Below are 22983 nucleotides of genomic sequence, written 5' to 3' on the forward strand. Positions count from 1 at the left end.
AACTGTATCCATTAATCATCCTTTATATCTAATGAAAATAGCCTAAAGGATGGGAGAAGAGAAAGAGAATTAAATATATCTAATGAAGATATAAAGGATGATTAATGGATACAGATGGAAAGACATCATTAATTGAAACAGGGGAGTGTACTATATATAATAAGCAGAATCTGTAAGGATGCTGTCCATGAAACCTAGGAGTTGAAAAAATTTTGAAAAAATAGTATTGAAGAAATACCATATTTTAACAGTTCCCAAACTTTGCTACATCTCCTGGGAGCTTTTAAAAATCCTGATGCCCAGGTCGTACCTCAACCTTATTACATCAGAATAAATGGGGGTGGACGCCAGGCATCAGTATTTTTCAAAGATAGCCAGGTGATTCCAAGTTGTTCAGCAAAGTTTGGGAACCAGTGCCATACTTTCAGCAAATTTAATATGCTATGAATTATATGATAGAAAAACTCTGCCAATTAAACTCTAACAAAATGCTTGAGATGTCTAAAGATGTAAGATGCATCTCAATTTTAGAGATGTTAAAGATGGAAAAAATATCAGCGTCTCAAAATTGATGAAATTCTGTGGTCAGGAGTAAATGAGCAGCCATGAATGAAAACCACTGGATTTTCCCAGGTGTGTACATGACTTAGAACAGAATAAATAATTGAGTGTTGGATTCAGAACAGCACATGTTCAAAATTTTAGTTTTTACAGATAAGAAAACTAAGCACATTCCCACTGAGACACCTCTTTCTAAGCTATCTCCTTTTTCCTCAGTCACCAAGGACCAGGGACTGTGAAATCCTGCTGTGCCCAGAACACAGACATTGGTTCCCAACTGCACTTCTTCAGTGCCACCAGTTCTCTTAAAAATTGGGCCACTGGCAGACATACATCTGGTGTCTTAAGCTTTTTTAAAAGCTTCTGATTTCAAGCTATACTATAAAGCTATAGTGATCAAAACTGTACAATATTGGCATAAAAACAGAAACATGGATCAATGGAACAGAATAGAGATCCCCAAAATAAACCCATGCAAACGTGGTCAATTCATTCATGACAAAGGAGGCAAGAATATACAATGGGAAAGCAGCAGTCTATTCAATAAATGGTGCTGGGAAAACTGGACACCTACATGCAAAGGAATGAAACTGAACCACTATCTTATACATATACAAAAATTAACTCAAAATAGATTAAAGACTGGAATGAAAGTGAACCACTATCTTATACATATACAAAAAGACCTAAAATCATGAAACTCCTAGAAGAAAACATAGATGGTAAGCTCCTTGACATTAGTCTTAGTGACCTTTTTTTTGAATCTGACTCCAAAGACAAGGGAAACAAAAGCAAAAATAAACAAATGGAACTATATCAAACTCAAAAGCTCTTGCACAGCAAAGGAAACCACCACCAAGATGAAAAGGCAGGCTGATGAATGGGAGAAGGTATTTGCAAATCATGTATTCAATAAGGGCTTAATATCCAAAATATATAAACTCATACAACTCAATACCAAAAAAAAAATTCCAATTTGAAAATGGACAAAGGATCTGAATAAACATTTTTTCAAAGACATACAGATGGCCAATGGGCACATGAAAAGATGGTCAACATCACTAATCATCAGGGAAATGCAAATCTAAACCACAATGAGTTATCACCTAATTGTCAGTGTGGCTATTATAAAAATACAAGAAATAAGAAGCTTTAGCGAGAATGTGGAGAAAAGAGAACCTATGCACTGTGGATGGGAATGTAAATTGGTGCAACCACTGTGGAAAACAGTACGGAGTTTCCTCAAAATATTAAAAAATAGAACTGCTATATGATCCAGCAGTTTCACTTCCAGATACCTATCCAAAGAAGATGAAAATACCAGTGTGAATTTACAATATCCAAGGTATGGAAACAACCTAAATGTCCATTGATGGATGAATGGATAAAGAAGATGTGATATATATATGTGATATAAAGAAGATGTGATATATTAGTTCAGTTTGCTGAATTAAATAGGTGATAATCATAACACAGTGCAATACTGTTTAGCCATAAAAAGAAATGAAATCTTGCCATTTGAACAACATGGATGGACATTGAGGGTGTTATGCTAAGTGAAATAAGTCAGACAGAGAAAGAGAAATACCACATGATTTCACTTATAAAAACAAAACAAAACACAGACTCATAGATACAGAGAATTGATTAGTGGTTGCCAGAGGGGATGGGGGTTCAGGGTGCAAAATAGGTGAAAGGGACCAAACTTCTAGTTATAAAATAAGTCATGGGATATAATTTACGGCATAGGGAATATAGTCAATAACATTGTATTAACTTTGGGTGGTGATAGATGGAACCAGATTTATTGTGGTGATCGTTTTGTAACATATACAAATGTCGAATCACTATGCTGTACACATGAACTATAATACATGTCAATTACACTTCAATTAAAAATAGCTTAACAGTAGCATTAACTTGGACACTTTATAAATGAGAAACTTCCAACTTCAAAGCTTCTAAATCAAATACTATCCTCAGTCCAGTTTTCTATCAATAAAGACAACCAGAGATGGCAAACCCACATAGTCGGTCCAAATTTTAAATATAATCTGTCTTTCTCAGTATAAAACTGGTCAGAGGTCAACGGTGTGAGGATGTTTAAAAACTAAATCTGTATTCAGAAGAATTCTTATCAATAGTCCTTAGTTTCTTCGACCAGAATTTATGGGACAGATATTTTTCAAGGTCCCAGGAAACAAGACAGAGGCCATGTTGGCATTTGTTTATTCACCTTTATCACTATTACCCAGTAATACCTGATACACAAAGATGCTCAGTTCAGTTTGCTGAATTAAATAGGTGATAATCATAGACTTTGCCCTCAAAGAGTTCAGAGTAGGGGGAAAATGAGTACTAAATCATAATTAATGCTGCCTATCACATCAGCTTCTATCTGCAAAAAAAGATCAGGACCACAGAGGCATAAAAGCTATCAGCAGAACCACCCCTACTAGTACCTTAGGAAAATATGCACTCACCTCGTAATAACAGCTAGTCTTGTGAGAGTTCCTACTATGCGCCAAGCACTGTCATGTGTGCCTTATGTGTGTTTATTCATTTAATTCTTCAGCAGCTCCTAAGCAGTAGATCCTTCTATTATCTAATAACCCCTCAAATGGGCACAGAGAAGATCAGCAACTTGCTCAGGTAACACAGCTAATAGAGGAGGCAGGATCCAAACCCGGGCCAAGTCCTTGGCCACCCTGGGATGCTACCTCTCCTGCTTGATGAACTTCACAGAATTTTCAAGACACCCCCCCCCGCCGCCCCATACACAAAATTAGCCTTGAGTTCTCACCATTAGAGTCATTTTTAAGGGTCGAGATAAATCCTTTACCAAATTAAGACATTGTTCACCTGGAAGGGAAAACAAACTCACTAGCTAATCATATTAGCCAGGCTGAGGGTATCAGTTCTAAGTGGCTATCGAAGTCTATTAATAACTGTGTGTTTGATTAAAACCGTGATCCAGGCAGTGATATCCAGCAGAGAGAGCAAAGAAGACCCTGAAGCACTGGCACCAAGCTGGAGAAGCCTGATGCTGTCAAGTGGAGGCTCCTCTAAGAATGAGCCACCCCACTCCCACACACACACTCCCTCACCGCCCTACCACCACCACCCTGTCTAGGTTGGGGGATGGGGCACCACAGCAGGGAAACAGGCAAAGACCACATGAGCCATGACTCAGAAGTGTATTAGGAAATAGACCAAGGAAGCTTTTTGGCAAAGTATTTGGGAACAGTGTACCTTGGGAGCCAGCCAGGTTCTGGGTACAGTTGAGCCATTTACCTCAGTCCCATGACAGATCTCTCTAGAAGGAATGGTATTAAAATGGGTTTCTCCTTTTGAGCCATCAGTGCAAGAAATGGATTTGTGTAATTATGACCAGGAAATTGTATGAAATTAGTCCAGGTCACACAGAGAAATCAGTGCAGCTGTGGCTGGCTAAGCCCCCAGCGACTTCCCTCTCTGCTAGAGAGGCTCTGAGCTCCGTCCACTGTCGTGGGGTGTGACCCGATAGGCTCTGGCCAGTCGTGTTTTATTTGTCTCTGAGACACTGAGAAGTGGTGGGAAAGTCAGTTATCTTTATCTCCACACGTAGCACAGCCACTGGCAGGAAGTTGGATCTCGGCAAGTGGTTGTTGAAAGAATGAGTGAAAGAACAAGTGAATACGGGTCAGCCCTATTCTCTTCCTCTCTCTCTCTCATATCTATATTCACATGTGCGTCCATTGGATATAAATACGTATATATTTGCATGTGTGTGTTTGTTTTTTAATGGTTACATCGGAGTCTCAAAGATAGTTGAAATTCTGGCCGAACCACAGTCATTTCCTTTAGGTCTTCAGACTTGGGATCCACACCTTTTGCTCTGTTAAGGTAGGAAAATGTCACTAGATCCATTAAAGACTAAAAATTCCACATCCAAGAGAATGGTCGAAGCTTGAAGGCTGACCAGTTTCTCAGATAACCAGGGCTGAAATGGCAGCACCAAGGTTACGTGCGTTCCACATGCTTGGAGCAGGATGGATGTCATGCTGACCCAGGACACGTTCCGACCCTCCAGGCACAGCTGTGTTCCCGGACCCACCAAGGCAACCCCAGTGATTAATGGGCATCAGGTGGTGCGGCCAGATTGCCTTCACACATTGTAACTCCTTTTGTTTCCTGTGAGACACTTTCCAAATGGAGTTTGCAACTCCCAGAAAATCGCTTCTCAGCTGGCAAGAATGCAGAGTTGCACGTTTACTGTGTTCCTCTCCTAAAAGCCCTGCCCTTTGGCGCCTTGCCCGTGCTGCTGCCCAGGTATCTCACCCACCGTGTGCCAATTCCAAGTCATTCCCACCCTGCTCCTGCACACACCCCTCTCAGACCTGCCCCCGGTGTCCTCTTCCATGTGACAAGCCACACAAACTTCATTTTCCACATTGTTTTTCATTTCCCACATTTATAATCACAAGGTTCTTAGAGAAATTTTCCCTGACTGCCAAGATTCATTCAACACTAGAGGGCAGGTAACATGATAGTCTGAGAACATTCTCACAGTGTACTGGCACCAGAAATGTACATCTGGAGGAAAGAGAAATCCTGAAGTGTGTATTAGCCAAGTAGAAAGCAGATAACATAACTTGCAGGCAAATGCAAGATTACAATAGGCCTCAATCTGGCTGTTTTATTAGCTAGAATTAAATGTGGCTAAATGTGAGCAAAAACCCTAATTCACAGTGACTTAAACATGAATGATTTTATTTTCTCAAATAAAAGAGGTGGAAAAGTAAGCAGACAGAGCTGGATCAGTTCTATGAAGCTCTTTCCAGCTTTCGCCTTTGGGTTGACCCTAATCCTCAGGTCTAAAATGGCTGCCAGAGCTCCAGCCATCATACTTATGTTCTAGGCAGCAGAAGACTTTGCAGAAGTTGCACACAATACTTCCACATATCATTGAGTAGGTTTTGGTCATATAGCCACATCCAGCTATAACTAGGATCAGGAAATACAGCCTTTATTCTGGGCTAGAATGTAGAACTGATTATACGGCAACTGGCCTAATCTCTTCAGAGATGACTGTTCTAGATTTTAAAAGACTAAAGAGACATATAGGTAAGCCTTGATTGACTACTAAAGATATTTTTAAGATGATAGGGAAAATTAGAATATAGACAGAATGTTAGATATCATAGACTGATAACTAATTTTCTTAGGTGTAATCATAGAATTATGTTTCATAGGAACATGTTCTTATTTTTAGCAGGCTATAAAGTAGTTAAGAGTGAGGTGTCCCGACATCTACCACTTCCTCCAAAATAGTTCATTAAAATACAGAATATAAATAGGTAAAGAGATTGATAGACATGGAAAAGATAGTAAGAATTACTGATAATAAGATAGGTGGAGGGGGTATGGATACTTATTACACTGTTCTTTCAACTTTTCTGCATGTCTAAATTTCTTATAATAAAAATTGGGGAAGAGTAGTTCTCTACGTGGTTTAGCCGTTTCAGTCTTTTTCACGTGAGGCTGACTGCCTGCTGGTGACAGGGAATGACGTTCCTGACTGGCACTCTGGAGCCAGTCAGTCGAGAATCCCCGTAGTCTCGCCAGCGGGGATCTCAGAGCTTGTGGGGACTGGCAGAGAGAAGACTGCGCCTTAGCCCTCAGCTTCCGAGGGCCTTCCCCCGTCACCTGGAAGGCAGCACGGCAGCAAGGATCCACAAACGCCATCACCTAGTTGAGGCAGAAGGTAGAAAATGAATCCAAGACGTCTTAGACAGTGGGGGCATCAGCAGTCTATCAGGACACAGGGCTACACTTGCCATTAGGAGAATCTGTCCTCCCTCCACTGTTTCTGCCAATATTATCTTAGGCACTTCGGTTTCCTCATCTGTACAATGGGGATCATAATTATTGCCTCACCCACCTCCAGGGCTGTCTGAGGATCAAAGAAGATATTGTGTGTGATTTGCTGTAAACTTACAAATGTGCAAGATTTTTAGGAAGGTGACTTTGCTTGCGCCAGAACTACTTCATCCTATTAGGCTCCCACGCAATTACCCTCAGACACCAGGACCAAATGAAAGTTTTCAAAATTCTGCTTGTGGTGGTTTGGAAATATCTGCACGAATTCTGACATTCCTCCCTTTAAAAATGGAACCTAATTCCCCTCCCCTTGAGTGTGGGCCAGACTAAGTGACTCGCTTCTAATACAAGTTCCCCCAGATAAAATACATGATGCCCCATTAAATTCGAATTTCAGATAAACAAGTAAATTTTAATATAAGTATGTCCTAATTATTGCATGGGATATACTTAAAACGTATTCATTGTTTATCTGGAATTCAAATTTAATGGGGCATCATGTGTGTGTGTTTTACTAAAACTGGCAACGCTGTTCTAATGAATAGAATGAATGTGGCATAAGTAAGTGTATGACTTCCGAGACTAGGTCACAAGAGACTGCAGCTTCCACCTTGCTTCCAATTAGATCACTCACTCTGAGAGAAGCCAGATGCTGCAGCTTGAGGACACTAGGGCAACCCTGTGGAGAGATTCACTGACGCCTCAGGCTGACAGCCAGCACTAACACAGGAGCCACGTGAGTGACCCATCCAGCCCCAGGTAAGCCTTAGATAACTGCAGCCCTTGCCAATGTCTTGATTACAACCTCATGAGAGACGCTGAGCCAGAACCACCCAATTAAGTTGCTCCTGAACTTCTGACCCATTGATACCCTGTGAGATAATAAATGGTTGTTTCAAACTGCTCCGTTTTAGAGCCTCAGGCTCAGCCCTGGCTGACACTGTGGTTCCTACAGAATGTTCTCCTCCTCTAAGGGACTCCAAGATTTGACCACTAGACCCCGCTCTACCTCCTTCTATCAGACAATCAAGTTTCCAGGGCAAGTGTCTATGAAAGCTTTTCAAAAAAGTAATGGCACACAGTAGGAAGTCTATCTGTTAATAGAAGGTGAATTTTTGAGAGAAAAGAAAAGGTGAAAAGGAATTAATACTTTTCAGAGGTATTCAGGGGCCCAGTTCTGCTGATTCCTAGCTGCCAGGTTTGGAGAAGTTATTTAATCTCTCAAAGCCCTGGTTTCGTCTGTAAATACAAGCTGGTTATACCTATTTGCAGGACATTCCTGGTGATTAGAGATATTAAAAGTAACATTTATTAGGAGGGTAGGATGCGTTAAGCACTACTGTGCTTCATATTTAATCCTCATAACAACCCTTTGAGATGGGTACCGTGCTTCTCCCCATTTTACACATTAGGAAGATGAAGCACACAAAATTTACATGATTGCCCATGTCTAATAAGTACATAATGTGCCTGGCATGTCATATGCATCTTTGTAAAAGTTGTTAAGGTATCATTTAATCCTCTAAACCACTGTTTTTGCAGGTGAGAAAATAGGGCCTCAGCGGGGTTCGGTGAATCCCTGGAGGCCAACTTCAAGTCCCCACTCTCCCCCAATCCATGGTGATTCACGGAGTCACCAGCACATTCTGAGACCCTCCTGTCCCCGCCCTGGCTGGGATGGTCATCCTGATATCCTCCCACTCCCAACCGTTCCCCCTGCTGGGCTCCTAGCTCTCAGAAGTTGGAGAGTAACTAACTGCTGCCCCAGAATGGGAGGGACCAGACACCTAAGTGGGAGGCCATAATTCACATCTGACCCACACACCAATTTGGATGGACTGGCGGGACATCAGCTCTAATTTTAAACACTGGAGTTACCATATCTAACATGCAGATTTCCACCTTCTCTGATCAAATGAGATACCAGCTGGCCTTCCTGGGTGGCAAGCCACCTTGAGTGAAGAGCCGGGTACTCTTTGAAATAGAGCCCGGGCCCACTGCCACTGAGAACGGACCTGAATGAAACCCCAGTGTCCTGCACACTTGATTTTCCTGAGGCACTGAATAAGCTCCGCCAACAACCTTCTGAGCTATCCAAGACATGCCCTTGGCCATGCCCCCCACCCCCATCTTCAAAGTAGCAACAGGACTTTCATGATTCCTTCTCATGCTTCCAATCTGTCTTTCTTCCCCCAGAGAAAACTCTCTGCTCTTAAAGGGGCCTGTGTGATTAGATCAGACCTACCCAAATCTCTTATCTTCTGGGAGGTTCCTATCTTAAACCGCATAACAGTCATGGGAGTGCTATCTCCTCATATTCTTAGGTTCCAGGGATTAGGGCAGGGCATTTGTAAGGGGGTGGGAGGCATTTTAGGGGTTCTGCCTCCCACATGTCCTGATTAGATGGAAGTAATGTATCAGTGCTGATACTCCGATTTTGATGGTTGTATTGTGGTTATGTAGCAGAAGATACTCGTTTGCAAGAAATCCACACTAAAATATTCAGATGATAGGGCATCAGATCAGCAATTTACTCTCATATGACTGAGTATTGAATAATAGTTCTTTGTACTGTCCTTGAAACAATTCTATATGAATATGCAGATAGATGAAAAAGATAGCTATGGATATACATGTTCATAGATACAAAGAAAAATGTCTGGAAAAATCTAGATAGATATAAAAATTAACCAATTAGCTCTGGGAAGTAGGATTGAGGGGTACAGAGGTAGACAGCTTTTATTTGGAGGCTGTATTGTTTAAATTTATATATGAGTAGGCATTATTTTCATTGTGAGATAAAAACCAGGAAAAAGATCTTTGAAAAAAAACAACAGGAGCCTGGCCGCTGGTTTCTTGGCAGAGACTGAGTGGACGGAGGAAGGGCCACGCTGGGCCGAGATGAAAAGATGAGGCAACAGGACTCGTTATCGTTATTGCACATATATTTCTCAGTATCTCCACAGAGGTACCGAGAAATCACTTTAAAATACAACCTGTACTACGGCGATGGGAACGAAGGTGATTTTTCTGTTGACATCAACAGCTCTTCCCAGACAGGGTTTCTCTTCACCATTTGCTTTTCGGTATTGAAAAGATTAGCATTTCTCTATTTCGTTAGCTAATGACTATACCTCTTTGGCCTCTTGTCTAGTATCTTCAAGCACCTTGAGAATCTGTCTGCGTAAGGGCACCTCAGGTCACAGACATGAAAGCAGGGAGTCAGCAAGCACATTCCTTGTGATGGGTTAAATTATATCTCCCCAAAACTGGATATGTTGAAATCCCCCAGTACCTCACAGTGTGACCTTATTTGGAGACAGGGTGTTTACAGAGGTAATCAAGTTAAAATGAGGTCACTGGGGTGGGCCCTAATCCAAAATGACTGATGTCCTTATAAGAGATCAGGACACAGACACTCAGAGGAAGATGGTATGAAGACACTGGGAGAGGATAGCCATCCACAGCCCTTTTCTTACAGCTTTTGTTTCTGTTGAAATAGTTTCAAAATAAAGTTAAAATTTAAAAAAAATAAAGATAGAATGAAAGAGAGTCAAGCTCCTGGGAAGCCCGCCTCAGAACCCGAGTAGCAGAGGCCCTCCAGAAAGGGCTGAGACTTAAATCCAGGTTTGAAATGGCTTTATTACCCCCTCCTACCCCCGCCAAATATCTAATGTCCTTGCAATATTAAAGGGTCGTAGGATTTATGTCTGGAAAAAGCCCTAAATGCAGTTCATGGCTTGACTGGTGATTGAAGAAAGCCTTGTGTTGATTTGGAGACCCTCACAATTGGCTTTTACAGCCCAGCCTGGCCTCAGAGAAAGGGCTCTTGGAGTTTGGGGGTGTGGCTTGAAACAGAGTCCCTCCTCTTTTGATCCAGCCACAAAGGCTCGCCTGAGTTAGTGGGAAGTTTCCGGATCACACTTGCCACGGATAATGTCCTCACCTCCGATGATCTGCTCCAATGGCATCTGTGACTCTGGTAAAACCCTGCTCCCTGGAAAAAGAAAACAAAACAATTTCAGCAAATAGTGAAGGACGGGCTCTATTCTTACCGGAAGCCTGGGCTCTATCCGCTCCATGATGGCACCTGCCTCTCTCTCCTTAACACAGACCTCATGACTCCAACAGTCTCCACCCAGGGACCTAGACATGAACATCCAGGTCTTCAGAAGACAGTCAGTTCTAGTATCAACGCTCCCAGACATCAAGCCAGGGTTACTGAATTAATGGCAATGCCACCAGAACTCCTCGGGCCTATAGACACCTTTGTCTTGAAAGTTAATCTTGAATTCATGACATGCCTTGTCCTTCGTCAAAGGAGCAACAGAGTAATTTTCCCCTGCGTTTGCAATATACCCTTCAAATCCTTTTTCCATGAAAAATAAATAGACGGATGAATAGCATCCCTTTTTGACTTGAGTCATTCTGCAATGATAACCACATGAACTTTTGTTTCAAGCCACAGGCGGCCCCACTTACCTCAAAAGGGCCTCCAGCTCTCGTTTGACTCTGCCCACCACGGGTGGCCCCCGGTAGGTGAGGGCCGTGTACAGCTGCACCAGGGAGGCCCCCGCCCGAATCTTCTCCAGTGCATCTTGCCCGCTGCTGACCCCACCAACTCCGATGATGGGGACTCTGCCTGCAGAGAAGCACAAGGCAACACTGAGGAAGGGCGAGAACCAAGAAGTCAGTATGGCTTCAGCCCTCGGGCCCCCTGCTGACTACAGCAATTCACGATTCTGATCGGGACCCCAGGGCCTGAGCCACACACAAATCTGAAGACACAGACACCAGCTCCTTGCCTTGGGTGAGTGCATACATCTCCCGGATGGTTTGTGTTGATAAATCCCGGAGGGGCTTCCCGCTCAGCCCTCCTGTTTCAGAGCGCAGGGCACCCTGGAGGCCGGCAGGGCGACTTACTGTGGTGTTCGTGACAATCAGTCCATCGATACACAACTGCAGTGTGAGACAGAGAAAAAGCCTTCCAGTCACGACACTGACAACCGAGAGAGGCTTCCCCGGGGGTCTGAGCCAGGAGCCAGGCCAGGTGCCCACACCACAGCCCAGACGCAAGACCTCACTGTTCTTCTAGAACAGTGTCAGAATGAGCCTCGACAGGACAAACAGCTGCCATCACACTGTGACCACCCATAATGTTCCACTACGACAGGATTTTATCCTCACTACAACCCACTGCAGACTGTCCTAGAACCCAGGACTGTCAGGCTCGGTCTGTTTCTACTGTTCTCCTAGAAGACAGAGACCTGGTGTCAGACTGAAGAGAGAACACGGGCATACCGCGCAGATATTGTGGGTTTGGTTCCAGACCACCACAACAAAGTGAGTCTCGCAATAATGTGAGCCATAATCCTTTTGCTAGTGGGGGGTCTTGCCTTCAATTTATAAAAACTTCAACACCTGAGAGATGCTTGTACTCGTCTGAGACTGGCCAAGGGTGCAAGCACAAGCCTTAAAGCCCTGGCTGGTGAAGAGGAGGAAAGAGAGGAGGGAAGAGACCTGAGAAAAAGACTCCTTCATTTATTCAAACATCTGCTTTTTATTATATTATGAATTACGCTGTGACAGACCCCAAACAAGCCCTCGGTATCACAGAAACCACAGGCTGGTCTGGGGTAGCCCGGCTGGCCCACTGGCCTTGAGCAGCAAGGAGGGACCGACACTCCCCAGCCCCGACTCGCACCTCTCTCACCACACTAGCGATATCCTCCTTGTCCTGGGCCGTGAGGTCGGGCGCGATCTTCACCAGCAAGGCCGGCTTGTGCGCGCTCTTCAGGGCGTCCCTCTCCTGCCGCACCTAGAGCAAGCAGCATGTGGCCAGCGATAAGGACCCGAGACCACAGCTGGAGGGTGCAACTGTGACCTACTGCAGATCAGTGTATTTTCACCATCAACTATCAAACTAAAGCATGAGCCATTTCTCCTTTTCAGGAAACACAGCCCTCAGTTATGCAAAAGACCCCATCAAGGCAATTCCATTCTCTTGAACCAGTAGGCCCCGTGATTTAATCCTAATATTGTCATTGACTTCAACTAATATATTAAGGTTTAGACTTTTGTTCCTAAAAGAGATAACAAAGTAATGCTGTCAGGAGTACTGTGTGATGAAAAGTCATTCAATTCATTCATTCTTTCAATGTGCTAGATGCTAGGGACGGTGATAAATACAAGACCTGGTCCCTCTCATGGACCTTATGGTTTAACAGCTGGGACAGATAACTGAGCAGTGAATCACTATTAGCATAATCAGTGTTATGATAGGGGATTAGAGGTATAGTGAGGGGTGCTAACTGGTCCAGGTGTTAAGGACAGTCCCTCGACTGTGACAGTGGAACTTTGCCAAGGAGAATGAACAGCAGGTGGGGGTAGGACAAGCTGGTGCAGCAGGACCTAGAGATGTAATTTCCCACCTTGGTCAGCAGGTGGCGCAGCTCAGCCTTTCCCTGAAGGCTCCGCAGCCCAGCGGTGTTGGGACTGGACACATTCACTACCAGGTAGTCAGCCAAGGGGCCCAGGACTCGAACCCCCTCTGCATAGTCCGAGGCAGCGTCCGCCGAGGTCTTATTCTTCCCCAGGTTTATCCCCAGCGGCAGCCCATCTGCAAATATCGCTGGTCAAGATTTTGTTCCCACACATTTCCTTGATATGAACAGCCCTTGTCAAGGCCTTCCACCTTCAGTGAGAATGTCCCGCCCAGCTGACCAGCACTGTGGACTGCTGCATGGTGCTGCTGCCCAGTGAGCAGGAAATAGCTCGCCACCTCTGTCTGCCTAGCAATGTTTGGGCAAAGATGTTTTACTACATCGCACCCTTTTTCTTTTTTTTAATTTAATGGAAAATGGAAAAATTCAGAACGCAAATACTAGCGATAAAAAAAGGTAGGGCTCATAAATGTAACACAACTGAGAACAGAGAGAAATCAATAGGCGTGTCGGAAGGGCCAACTGTTTACTCTCAACCGGAGCTCATTGGACTTGGGTCGAATGACTGGGTGTGCAGTTGTGAAGAAAAACCAAGCTTAAAGGCTATAAAACACTGGAAAATATTTTCAGTTATCATGCCTGAATGCAGAGGTATAATTATTTTATAATTTCAGTTCTCTGAGAAGGGCCTCCCCCTTATAACTGGGATGACTACACATCCCAGTGCTCCCCGGACAGCCCTGGTTACGCCTGCAGCCTGGGCAAACTTATTAATGCCTGCCCCCTTTCACTCTCAGAAGTGTCTCGATTTGCACAGTAAGTAGTTCAGCCACCTTACTTAAAAATCCATGGGATTATCAGTTGACTTGCATTTTGGACTTTCAGATAAATGCATTTCAGAAACAGGCTGTGTGTGAAAGCAAGGTGCTGTCTGTACTTCTCCTAAGATAACATCTTCTCTGTAAGGGTCAATGGCATGCCAGTGGTGCCAGCTATTTTTCCATCTGATGGTTGGGAAAAGGCCTGAAATATCAAGTTAGTCCACAAAACATGTGTCAGATCAGGGAGGATCAAAGGACATCTAGTCCTGCTAACCACTTTTCATACCCTAAACTGTAGTCGTCCTTTTATCAGCTTGAAAGTAAATGAGATTTGAGTAGCTAATTGTGTGTGAAAAGCTAACTGTGGAGGAGGGTTGCAACCCATTAGACAAAGGTTATATAAGGTCTCCAAGCTTCCCAAGTCTAGCCTCCATCAAGCCAAGGGCATTTGTAAGCTCTCATTCTTTTCCACACGGGTAAACTGGCTTGAGAGTATCGCTTTCATGTAGCTAATGGATCTTTTATTAGTAGTCATCTGCCCAAACTGACAAGATTTTGGAGTTAGACAGAAATTGCTGAATTACTCTATCCCCAGATGGTACCACAGCTTTTGTCAACTCATGTTCCTTGGCATGGTGCTAGCAATAAGCTGTCTTCAAGGCTTCTAGCTGCTGCCAAACACTATGTGCAGAGCTCTGCTATAGGATTTTGCCTCACTCCAATGAATGTTAGTGCCAGAGTAGAGGGTGAGTGAGGGGACAGGTAAGGGGGGACGAGTAAGGAAGAACGGGAGAAGGCTGGTATAAAGAACACCGTGGACAATTAAAAGGAAAGAGAGGCAAGAAGGCAGGAGAGTATCGCAAACTGTGAAAGTCACACTGTGACCTTCAAAGTTCCCCAAACGGCAAGGTTTGTAGCATAGCAGGGTCTGGTTCTGCCTAAGCCGGGGATTTCTAAACAGAGTCACTTCCTACTCCCCACATCAGCCTTGGCCCTTTCAGCCTCCTTCCTGAAATGAATCATATCCAGAGGTTTTTCTCACTAGGATATCTGATGAGACTAAAACATCCTGGAAGGAGTTCCAGAGAGAGATCCAATGAGGAGAAAGGTCACGGCCCCAAATAATCCCGAAGGACACTTGGGCGCTTAGTGCATCCTGAGGGACAGCAACACGGAAAGCCCCAGGGAATAAACACCAGCATCTCCGAATGGCCTTCAAAAATGCACGGTGTTTCCGAACTCCCAAATGCCAAGAGTAGTTATCCCTGAGTGGGTAAGAGCGTGAATAGTTTTTATTTTCTTCTTTATGCTTCTCTGTAGTTACTAACACTTCTATAATTAACACGCATTATTTATATAATGGACAAAAAGACAACAGAGCAGGACAAGGAAGATGGCGTTCGAGCCACACCCACATCTATGTGATCAGAGGAGCCACGCCGTTTTGCTCCCTTCCAAGCTGCCCAGTTAAGATACAACATAGGTTACATAACAAGGCAGAAACTAAGTGCATCTTTGCTAAATTGTGAAATTCCGTTAAAATCTTGGATACCGGTGGAACCAGGAAAATTCCTCTAGGAGAGGAGCCCTGAGTTCGGTAGTGTTTTTTCTATTGCTCAATCACATTTATGTCATTAGGAATGTACCAGACCTTTCTCCCACATTTCCTTCCAACCAATGAAGAAAGCCCCTCTAATGCAGCCCCACTTTACCTTCTGTGAGCCTGGCCTGTGTCTGCTGTCTGGCCCGTAACCTTTGTTCCACCACTGAGAACCCGTGACTATTAAATCCGTATCTGTCACACACAAGCAGATAGAAGGGACAAGGTTAGAGCTCTCAACCAGAAGGAAAAAGACATGGCTCCATGGCCATACATAGGACTTTTAAAAACAGAAAAGAAAAAAATGAAAGTCAGTTCTTAAGAACTGCAAGATCTAAACACCCTTGACCTCCTAGAGAACTTGTCAGAACACTATTAAACACAAAAGGAAAGATTAAAACTTGCAAATAAGCCACCCAGCCAACTAGCACTGGATACAGCCCGGACTCAGCCACATAGCTGCCCCAGACTCTCTGCCAGACTGTCTGGGCCCAGCCCCCACTCCTCCTGGCCTTTGCACCTCCACACACACGCCCAGTGGAGCCCTCACCCCTAACAATCCCTTCTTCCCACCTCCTGGAATCCATCCTGCCAGCGTTTCCCTGTCCTTTCTGCCTATTCAAATCGTCCCCTCTTCCTGGCCCAGATCACACACTCCCTCTCCTCCTTGCATCAAACTCCCAGACACAAATGCGTCACCTCCTGCCATTCACTGAGCAGTCTGTAACTGGTCTTTCTAAGTCCCCCTCCTGGATTATAATCTTCTTGAGGACAAAGGACATATCTCACTTTTCCATCACCCTGCTACTAGACATTCCATAAAGACAGTAACCTCATCTCTCTTGCTTAACTCCGTCTCCCCAGCCCCACTGTAGGTTGTTAACCTGTTGGCCATTTCCCCCTTCCTTCCTCCCCTGATAACTGGGTGAAAATGGCAATGACTCTTTTCCAGCCATGCTAGCAACTGAAATATGAACGTGTGACTGGGCGTGGTCACTGGGCACACAGTGATAACTAATGGGGAGCTTCTGGGAACTGCCCCTCCCCCAAAATCTAGGATTCCTTTTCCCTTTCTGCTTTCAGACACGCACGAGAGGACACAATGCTTGTAGCTGGGGTAGCCATCTCACAAACGAGAAGGGAAGACACAGAGAAGTTGGCCCAGAGTCCTGACATTGACCTGTTGCTCGACCAACCCTGGAGCTGCTTGCTACACCTGTTATGGAAGAAAATAACAACAAATGCCTATTGTTTAAGCCGCTTTGTTACTTGCAGCCAAAAACCTAACAGATGCAATGGCACAGGCATTTGCTGACTTAATGAATAAAGTCATCCATTCATTCAGCAAGAGTTTATTGAGCACCCACTCTGTGCCAGATAGAGCAAGAAGGGTGAATACACAGTGCTCCGGAGCACAGGCTCCCCACTTGCAGCCACTGCTCATCCACAGGATTCTGCCAAGAACCGTCACCCTAGTACTTTCAGTGACTTGGACGTTCTGAAGATTTCGACCCCAGCGTGCAATGCAGCAGAAAGATCAATAACTAGATCACTAATGCTAGAAAATTTCCCTGAAACAAGCACAATAAAGCGGGAAGTGCAGCCAAATAAACTTCCCACAGGTCAGCCTTCCAGAAGGCCATTAATGGCCCCAAAGATGCCTATCAAAATCTCCCTAAGGAGGCACTTCACAATACTGTTACCGAAAAGTAGGAACTTCTTCCCCTTCTGGGTTTGCTGTAATGAAAATTCCCCAGGGATTATGAAGAGGTCTTTAAACAGTCTAGAAGGATCTCTCTTACTAAAAGCAGCTGTATATGTAAAACATGAAATTTTCCAGTTCGCTGAAGGCCAGGGCTGTGCTGTCCAATACAAGAGCCACTCACTCACTACACATGTTACCAAGCACTTGAAAATGAGGCCAGTCCACACCAAGAAGTGCTGAAGACAAACGCTGGATTTGGAGGACTTGGTACAAGGAAAAGAAGGTAAATAGCTAATTAATCATTTTTAGATTGAATATATGTTAAAACGATATTGGAGGGAGACAGAAAAGAGTAAAAAGGATCAAATATATGGTGATAGAAGGAGACCTGACTTTGGGTGGTGAACACACGATACAATATACAGATGATGTATTACAGAATTGTACACTTGAAACCTGTATGATTTTATTAACAGTGTCGTCCCAATAAATTTAAATTTAAAAAATATTTAGAATATATTATTTTAATTAAGTAATATAATTAATATAGTTGACTATATTAATTGAAATTAACTTCATGTATTTCTTTTTACTATTTTATCATAGTATTTTTATCAATATACTAGATTATTTTAAATTACATATGGGGCTCGCATTATATTTCTTCTAGACAGAGCTGGGCAAGGGCACTGGAGTAACAATATGGAAAAAACACAAACTCTAAAGTCAAATGAGCCTAAATCTGTACTAAGTTCTCCTACTTATGATCTCATGGTTGTGGCTAAGTTATATAGTTTCTTCGAGACTCAGTGTGTATATGTGTCAAACTGAAACCCTAAAACCTGCTTTTGTGCCTGGCACATGGTATATGCTCAACATGGTTCCTGAACATTCCAAATGACAGAATAATGTCCACATTGTATGACAGGAAACATCCCGAGAACCCTGCTGGGAAGAAGACATCCCTATTACCTCTGGGCCCCTCACCTACCTGTTAATGACAGCTTGGTCCTCAGGGAGGCGGAAGACTCTGGGTTTGGGGTTTCCTTCCTGAGGTTTTGGGGTAACACTGCCTATCTCAACAAAACCAAAGCCCATCTTGTAAAGTCCATCCACAGCCTCCCCATGCTTGTCAAATCCTGCAGCAATTCCTACTGGATTTCGGAACTTATGGCCCAGGACTCTCACTTCCTAGGGAGAGGGAGACAAAGTCAAGAGGTACACAAGGCTATACCAAGGTCTCTCAAGGTGTGGCCCCGGCACACCTATGTCAGAATTCCCTGGGGAGCTTGTTAAACATCAGATCCCTGGGCCCATCTCCAGACTAAGGGATCCGAGTCTGAGGGATGGTGGGCGGAATGGAGCTCTGAGGGAATCTGTTTTTAACAGTGCTCTCCAGGTGATTCTGATGCCTACTGAAGTTCAAGAACAATCGGGCTTTGTCATCCATGACCAAGACTGAGGAGAAAAACAGTGTTTCCACCACAGGTTGAGCAGAAGATGGACACTGTCTTTTCCAGTCATGGTTAAAATCCATCCCTCCTTATCCACTATCCTTGGTGGGAGAGTGGCTCATTGGTGTCAGCCCCTAGCTAGTTCTAGTCTGAAACAGTGTCAAGCAGCAAATCCTTGAATCAGCTTAGAAAGTCAGACCCACCGGGGTCCCTCCTCAGCCAGGCCGATCCGAAGCCCCAGCGATTTCCCAAGACCCTGCGGACACTAGAGGGAGGAAAGTGCTCAGCTGAGCAGACCTGACTGCTGGGCTCCAGAACCAGGCAGTGGCCGGAAACAGGTTCTTCCCTGTCAGACATAGGGTGGATTCCAGATTGTTCTCTAGAATGAGAGAGAGTGAGGCCTAATTACTGTCAGGTCTGGACTGACTCCTAAGTAATTCAGGATTCCTGCCCTGATGGAGCCAGCAAATCCAGTAGCAAGACAAATACTTTAAAAGGTGTGAAAGAAATCAGGAGCTGTGTCACAAAGCCAGTGATTGCCAATGGAATCCATCACTATAGCCAGGAAAACCTTTGCCAGGACTAACAACGAACTCCAAGGGCAGGCACCATCTAGTCCTGGATGCAGTAGGTAGAAAGGCTATTCCAAGAAGTGAGAGTGACAAAAAGTGAAGGTAAAAGTGTGTACCTCATGGACTGTGAGGCAGCAAGTGTGGCTGGACCAGCGGGCCTTTCTCAAGGACAACGCCTCGACCCTGGCTGCATGACAGGATCCCCAGGGAGCTTTCAGTCCTCACTCCCAGAGATTATGGTTAAGTGGTTCTGGCATCAAGCCAGAGCATCTGTCTGGTCCAAAAGCACCCCCAGGTGATTCTAATACACAGCCAGGACGGAGAACCCACGAATTAGGGAAATGGTAGACAGCTAACACTAGAAAGTTAAATTGAGTGAGATTATCAAGAGTCCTGGCTGTCAGTTGAGTCTGGACCACAGCCTAAACAATGAGTTGCTGGAGGTGGGACCCACATAGCAGTGTTTAGGACCACAGCTGAAAGGCCACATTTGCTCTCCCTATCGGCGATGTTTATGGGACATAGCTTTGTACCTCCCCCCGACATGACCTCACTTCCCTCCAAATCCCACTCTCTCCTCACTCCTGTTACGCAAGGTTCCAGGACTCGCAAACTAGCAGTTTGGGATGAGGAAGGCTTAAGGAAAAGAATGTTCTTTCTGATTCTACAGTGCATTTCAGTGCTTAAGTATGCTAAGCCAGGTAAAATGCCACATCTGCTCAAAACTGCAGGATGGGGAAGTGAAAGGGATCCTTAAACAAAAAGGGAAAGTGCAGAGAAGGGTCCCTTTGAAAGTGCAGTAGGGACCCTTCACCAAAGAGGTCTGAGTGCTGCTTGTTTGTTGTCCTCATATTCACATCATTCTGATGTCTCCCATTTCGTAAGAAGTCTCTCGGACAGCTTACTCATGGATACAGATTCTAGGAGGACATGGATTCTTCTGTTTCATTTGCTGCAGTACCCTGGTACCCAGAACAGTCACAGGCACATGGTGGGGCCCATGTGTTAATGTAGGGCTGAATGATGCTGGGACAGGGTTTATATGCCTTCCTCAAAGGGCTTGCCTAGAAATATCTGTCACCCTAGATGTTTAATGACTCTGGCATGCTTATGTATTTTGCAGAGGTGAAAACTGAACTACCTGAGACCTTAACAAGGCAGGCTAGTGGCTAAGGAGACGGTTGCCAAGTCAGATTCCATGGGTTTGAATCCTGACTCAGCCAATTCCCAGCTGTATGACTTTGGGTAAGTCACTTTACTCTGTGCCTGTTTCCTGCTCTGTAGATAAGGATGACAGTTTTTCACTGGAGCTAACTTGGGACTCTGCTTTTCAAAAGAATTAGCCCCAGCTGTGTAAATTAGGGGACCTTCACTTTGTATTGCAAAAGGTGTTCCAAGAGCACCTACCAGCATGTCAGAGTCTTGAAATGTGGCACGAGGAAGAAGCCCCAGGGAGGTGACACGAACAGCCAGCCTGTGGGCTGACTCAGGGTCCAGCAGCCCCTGCAGAGTCGGCATCAAGTGTTCAGCATAGAAATACTCATCACCCGTGGCTGTCAGGTAGGAGGCAAAGAGAAGTCCTCCGCCCCCCAGGATGACCAGGGCATCCTGGGCCCGCTTCTGGAAAAATAAATAGATAAATAAACACTGGCCCTCAACGCCCGCCTGCAGCGCCCTGTCTGAGCCCTTGAACACCCCCACACAGAGAACATAATGACATATAACCATGAACTGATGTCCCTAGCTTTCTGCTAAACCTGCTCTCCTTCATTTCTAGTCTTGTGCACACATTGGCCTCTACAGTCAGAAGCTGTGTCTACACTTCTGGCCCTCAAGGACTCCAGGCCAGATGTTTCAAAAGTGACAATACTGCCTGCTAAGGGACATGTGGTGGGCATTTGGGGGGAATGCTAATAGATTTAGTAGGCAGGAATCAGTAGTCAGACATCCTGTATTGTTTTAGACTTTCAGACACATGAATTGTCCTGGTCCTGTATGACTGTTGAACGTCCTACTGACACTCAGTAGATAAAAAATATCTACTCCTATTATCTGATGTTAGAACCAAACTATATTTCACCAAATAAATACAAACTATCTCCTTTATAGTTTTTATGTACATTGACTTTTCCAGAAATACAATTTCCTTGTAAATTGAGGGATGACTACATTTTTGCACAGAACATTACCAAGAATTGTTCACTATTTCAGAAAATCCCATCAGAAATGGTATGGTGCTTTGGTTGGGGCATATTATAAACATACCTGTAGCACTAGAATTTCTAAGTAGAGGCTTAAACACATAACTATCTCACTAGGTGAGTCATGCCCTAACATTTACATATTGAAATACATATTTTATTACAAATTACTTTCATTTCTCCTTTATATTCCAGTTAGGACATATGTTGACTATTAAAAATTATACATAGAAAGATTATAAATAAATCCTATTTCAAGATAATAAAGAGGATTGCAAAATACTTTTTTTAAAGGTGCATTAGGTCTTATGGGGTCAAGAACCACTCTCCTAATTTAAATGTGGTTCATACTTTTCTCTATCACTTCCAGACGCTGAGTCACTCATTCACTCATTCATTCGATCATTCGTCAAATAGTGATTGACCCACTCACAGGCCGGCTAAACAGACCAAGTCCCTTCCTTCATGGGGAGTACAATCTCATGAGGAGACAGAAATCAATGATCATGCAAATATATAACTGTGACAGTTGCTATGCAGAAAAAAGTATAGGGTAATGGAAGAACCCAACCTAATCTCAGAGGAAGATAGAGGCTTGAGGAAGTGACGCTGATATTTAAAGGATAAATAGGAGTTAACTAGGAGGCATGGGCGGAAGAAAAAGTGGAAGGGCTCTCTCCCTGGCAGAGGAGACTGTGATGCAACCAAGGAATGGGGGAAAGAGAAAGGTTTATTTGGAACCGCGGAGTAAAAGTAGCTGGGTAGACAGGCAGCGGTCTTGGCCAGAATAAAGATTTCGGTTTTGTTCTCTAAACAAGGAAGTGACACGATCAGATTTGCCTTTTTGGATTACTCCTTGCTGTTAATATAAACAGCTCCTAGTCTCCAGATTGTAGGAACGCCTCCTTAATGTCAATCAACAAATATCTGAGCACCGTTACAAAGGGCCCTCGGCCTAAAATTATATCTAGAGGGTTGGGACCGCGCCTTCTTGTAATTTCATTCCACGTTGGATGCTGCCCACAGTGGTAGGCGGCCATGTGATCACTGCGCGACCCTGTGCCACGTTCCATAAGTTTGGCCCACGTGCGCTAACAAAGATCAGCATCAACCCAGACACGCACGTGCTGTTTACACACACAGACCAACTACACGTATACAAATGCACACGCATGAGCCTTTGCAGAGACACACGAATGGGCCCACGATCTCGGGCGGACTCCCGTCCACACTTCGCCTGGGCCAGCCCGGCGTTCTCCTCTAGCTCTGCTCTCGCTTCGACTCTCCCTCGCTTCCCCAAGAGCCCCAATTTCCAAACTCACTTTCAGCTGCCTCCACGCCATGCTCCTTCCGCCACTGGGCCCGCCTCTGTCTCGTTTGCATTGGCGGAGATGGCGGGGAGAGGGAGGGCCCCGCTTCGCTCCGAGAGTTTGGCTGGACTACGGCGGCGCGCGCACCCGCGAGGCCCCGCCCCTTCCGCCGCCGGCCCAGCTTCCGGCGGCCGGGCATTCGGCGGCACCGGTGCGGCTGTGCGGCTCCAGTGTCTCCGTTGAGTTGGTTACTCGTCCGCGGTCTTGCAACCTGGGCAGAGACTACGTATACGTGGATTCTTCAGTTCTAAGCGACACTGTCACCAGTTTTTTAATCATGTTAATTAAACATTTTATTGATAACGCTTGTGCTCTAGGTTAGGGGTCCCCAATCCCTTCCCCACCCAAACACCATGTCCTTGGCGGATGAGGAACCCGGCTGGCACAGCAGGAG

At 44.7% G+C, this 22983-nt stretch overlaps 2 protein-coding genes across 10 annotated transcripts in view; one reads left to right on the plus strand and one right to left on the minus strand.

Annotated features, from left to right (window-relative positions):
- Positions 1-4981: 4981 nt before the first annotated feature.
- Positions 4982-22654, minus strand: DHODH (dihydroorotate dehydrogenase (quinone)). 7 transcript variants are annotated; one of them, XM_015587703.2, is made up of 10 exons: positions 22542-22654; positions 20426-20638; positions 17984-18183; positions 15400-15482; positions 12855-13042; positions 12128-12241; positions 11229-11382; positions 10906-11065; positions 10370-10420; positions 6154-6291 (listed from the first exon to the last, which is right to left on the minus strand). In XM_015587703.2, the coding sequence occupies exons 1-10, from the start codon at positions 22560-22562 to the stop codon at positions 6288-6290; spliced, it is 1188 nt and encodes a 395-aa protein (XP_015443189.1). In that variant the 5' UTR covers positions 22563-22654; the 3' UTR covers positions 6154-6287. The 7 variants fall into 7 exon arrangements, with proteins under 7 accessions (XP_015443191.1, XP_015443189.1, XP_024901118.1 ...); XM_025045350.1 differs by lacking the exon at positions 6154-6291 and having other exon boundaries at positions 8925-10420; positions 12137-12241; XM_006909822.3 differs by lacking the exon at positions 6154-6291 and having other exon boundaries at positions 8925-10420.
- Positions 22655-22726: 72 nt separating this feature from the next.
- The window catches only part of PKD1L3 (polycystin 1 like 3, transient receptor potential channel interacting), a 62989-nt gene continuing 62732 nt past the window's right edge, over positions 22727-22983 (plus strand). For all 3 annotated transcript variants that reach the window (XM_015587729.2, XM_025045262.1, XM_025045264.1), the window contains exon 1: positions 22727-22983. Coding sequence is in view for 2 of the 3 variants with exons in the window: in XM_025045262.1 (XP_024901030.1) it covers positions 22943-22983 (41 nt within the window). In the remaining variant the exon portion in view is untranslated.

Source organism: Pteropus alecto, unplaced genomic scaffold, assembly GCF_000325575.1.
Source record: "Pteropus alecto unplaced genomic scaffold, ASM32557v1 scaffold42, whole genome shotgun sequence".
Classification (NCBI taxonomy): Eukaryota; Metazoa; Chordata; class Mammalia; order Chiroptera; family Pteropodidae; genus Pteropus; species Pteropus alecto.

Bases quoted from the DNA above. Each gene is read 5' to 3' on its own strand.
- DHODH (XM_015587703.2), bottom strand. From the start codon at position 22,562: ATGGCGTGGAGGCAGCTGAAA. The intron at 20,639-22,541 runs GTGAGTTTGGAA...TTATTTTTCCAG, and splicing joins TGGCGTGGAGGCAGCTGAAA to AAGCGGGCCCAGGATGCCCT. The intron at 11,383-12,127 runs GTGCGAGTCGGG...CTCACACTGCAG, and splicing joins TCGCTAGTGTGGTGAGAGAG to TTGTGTATCGATGGACTGAT.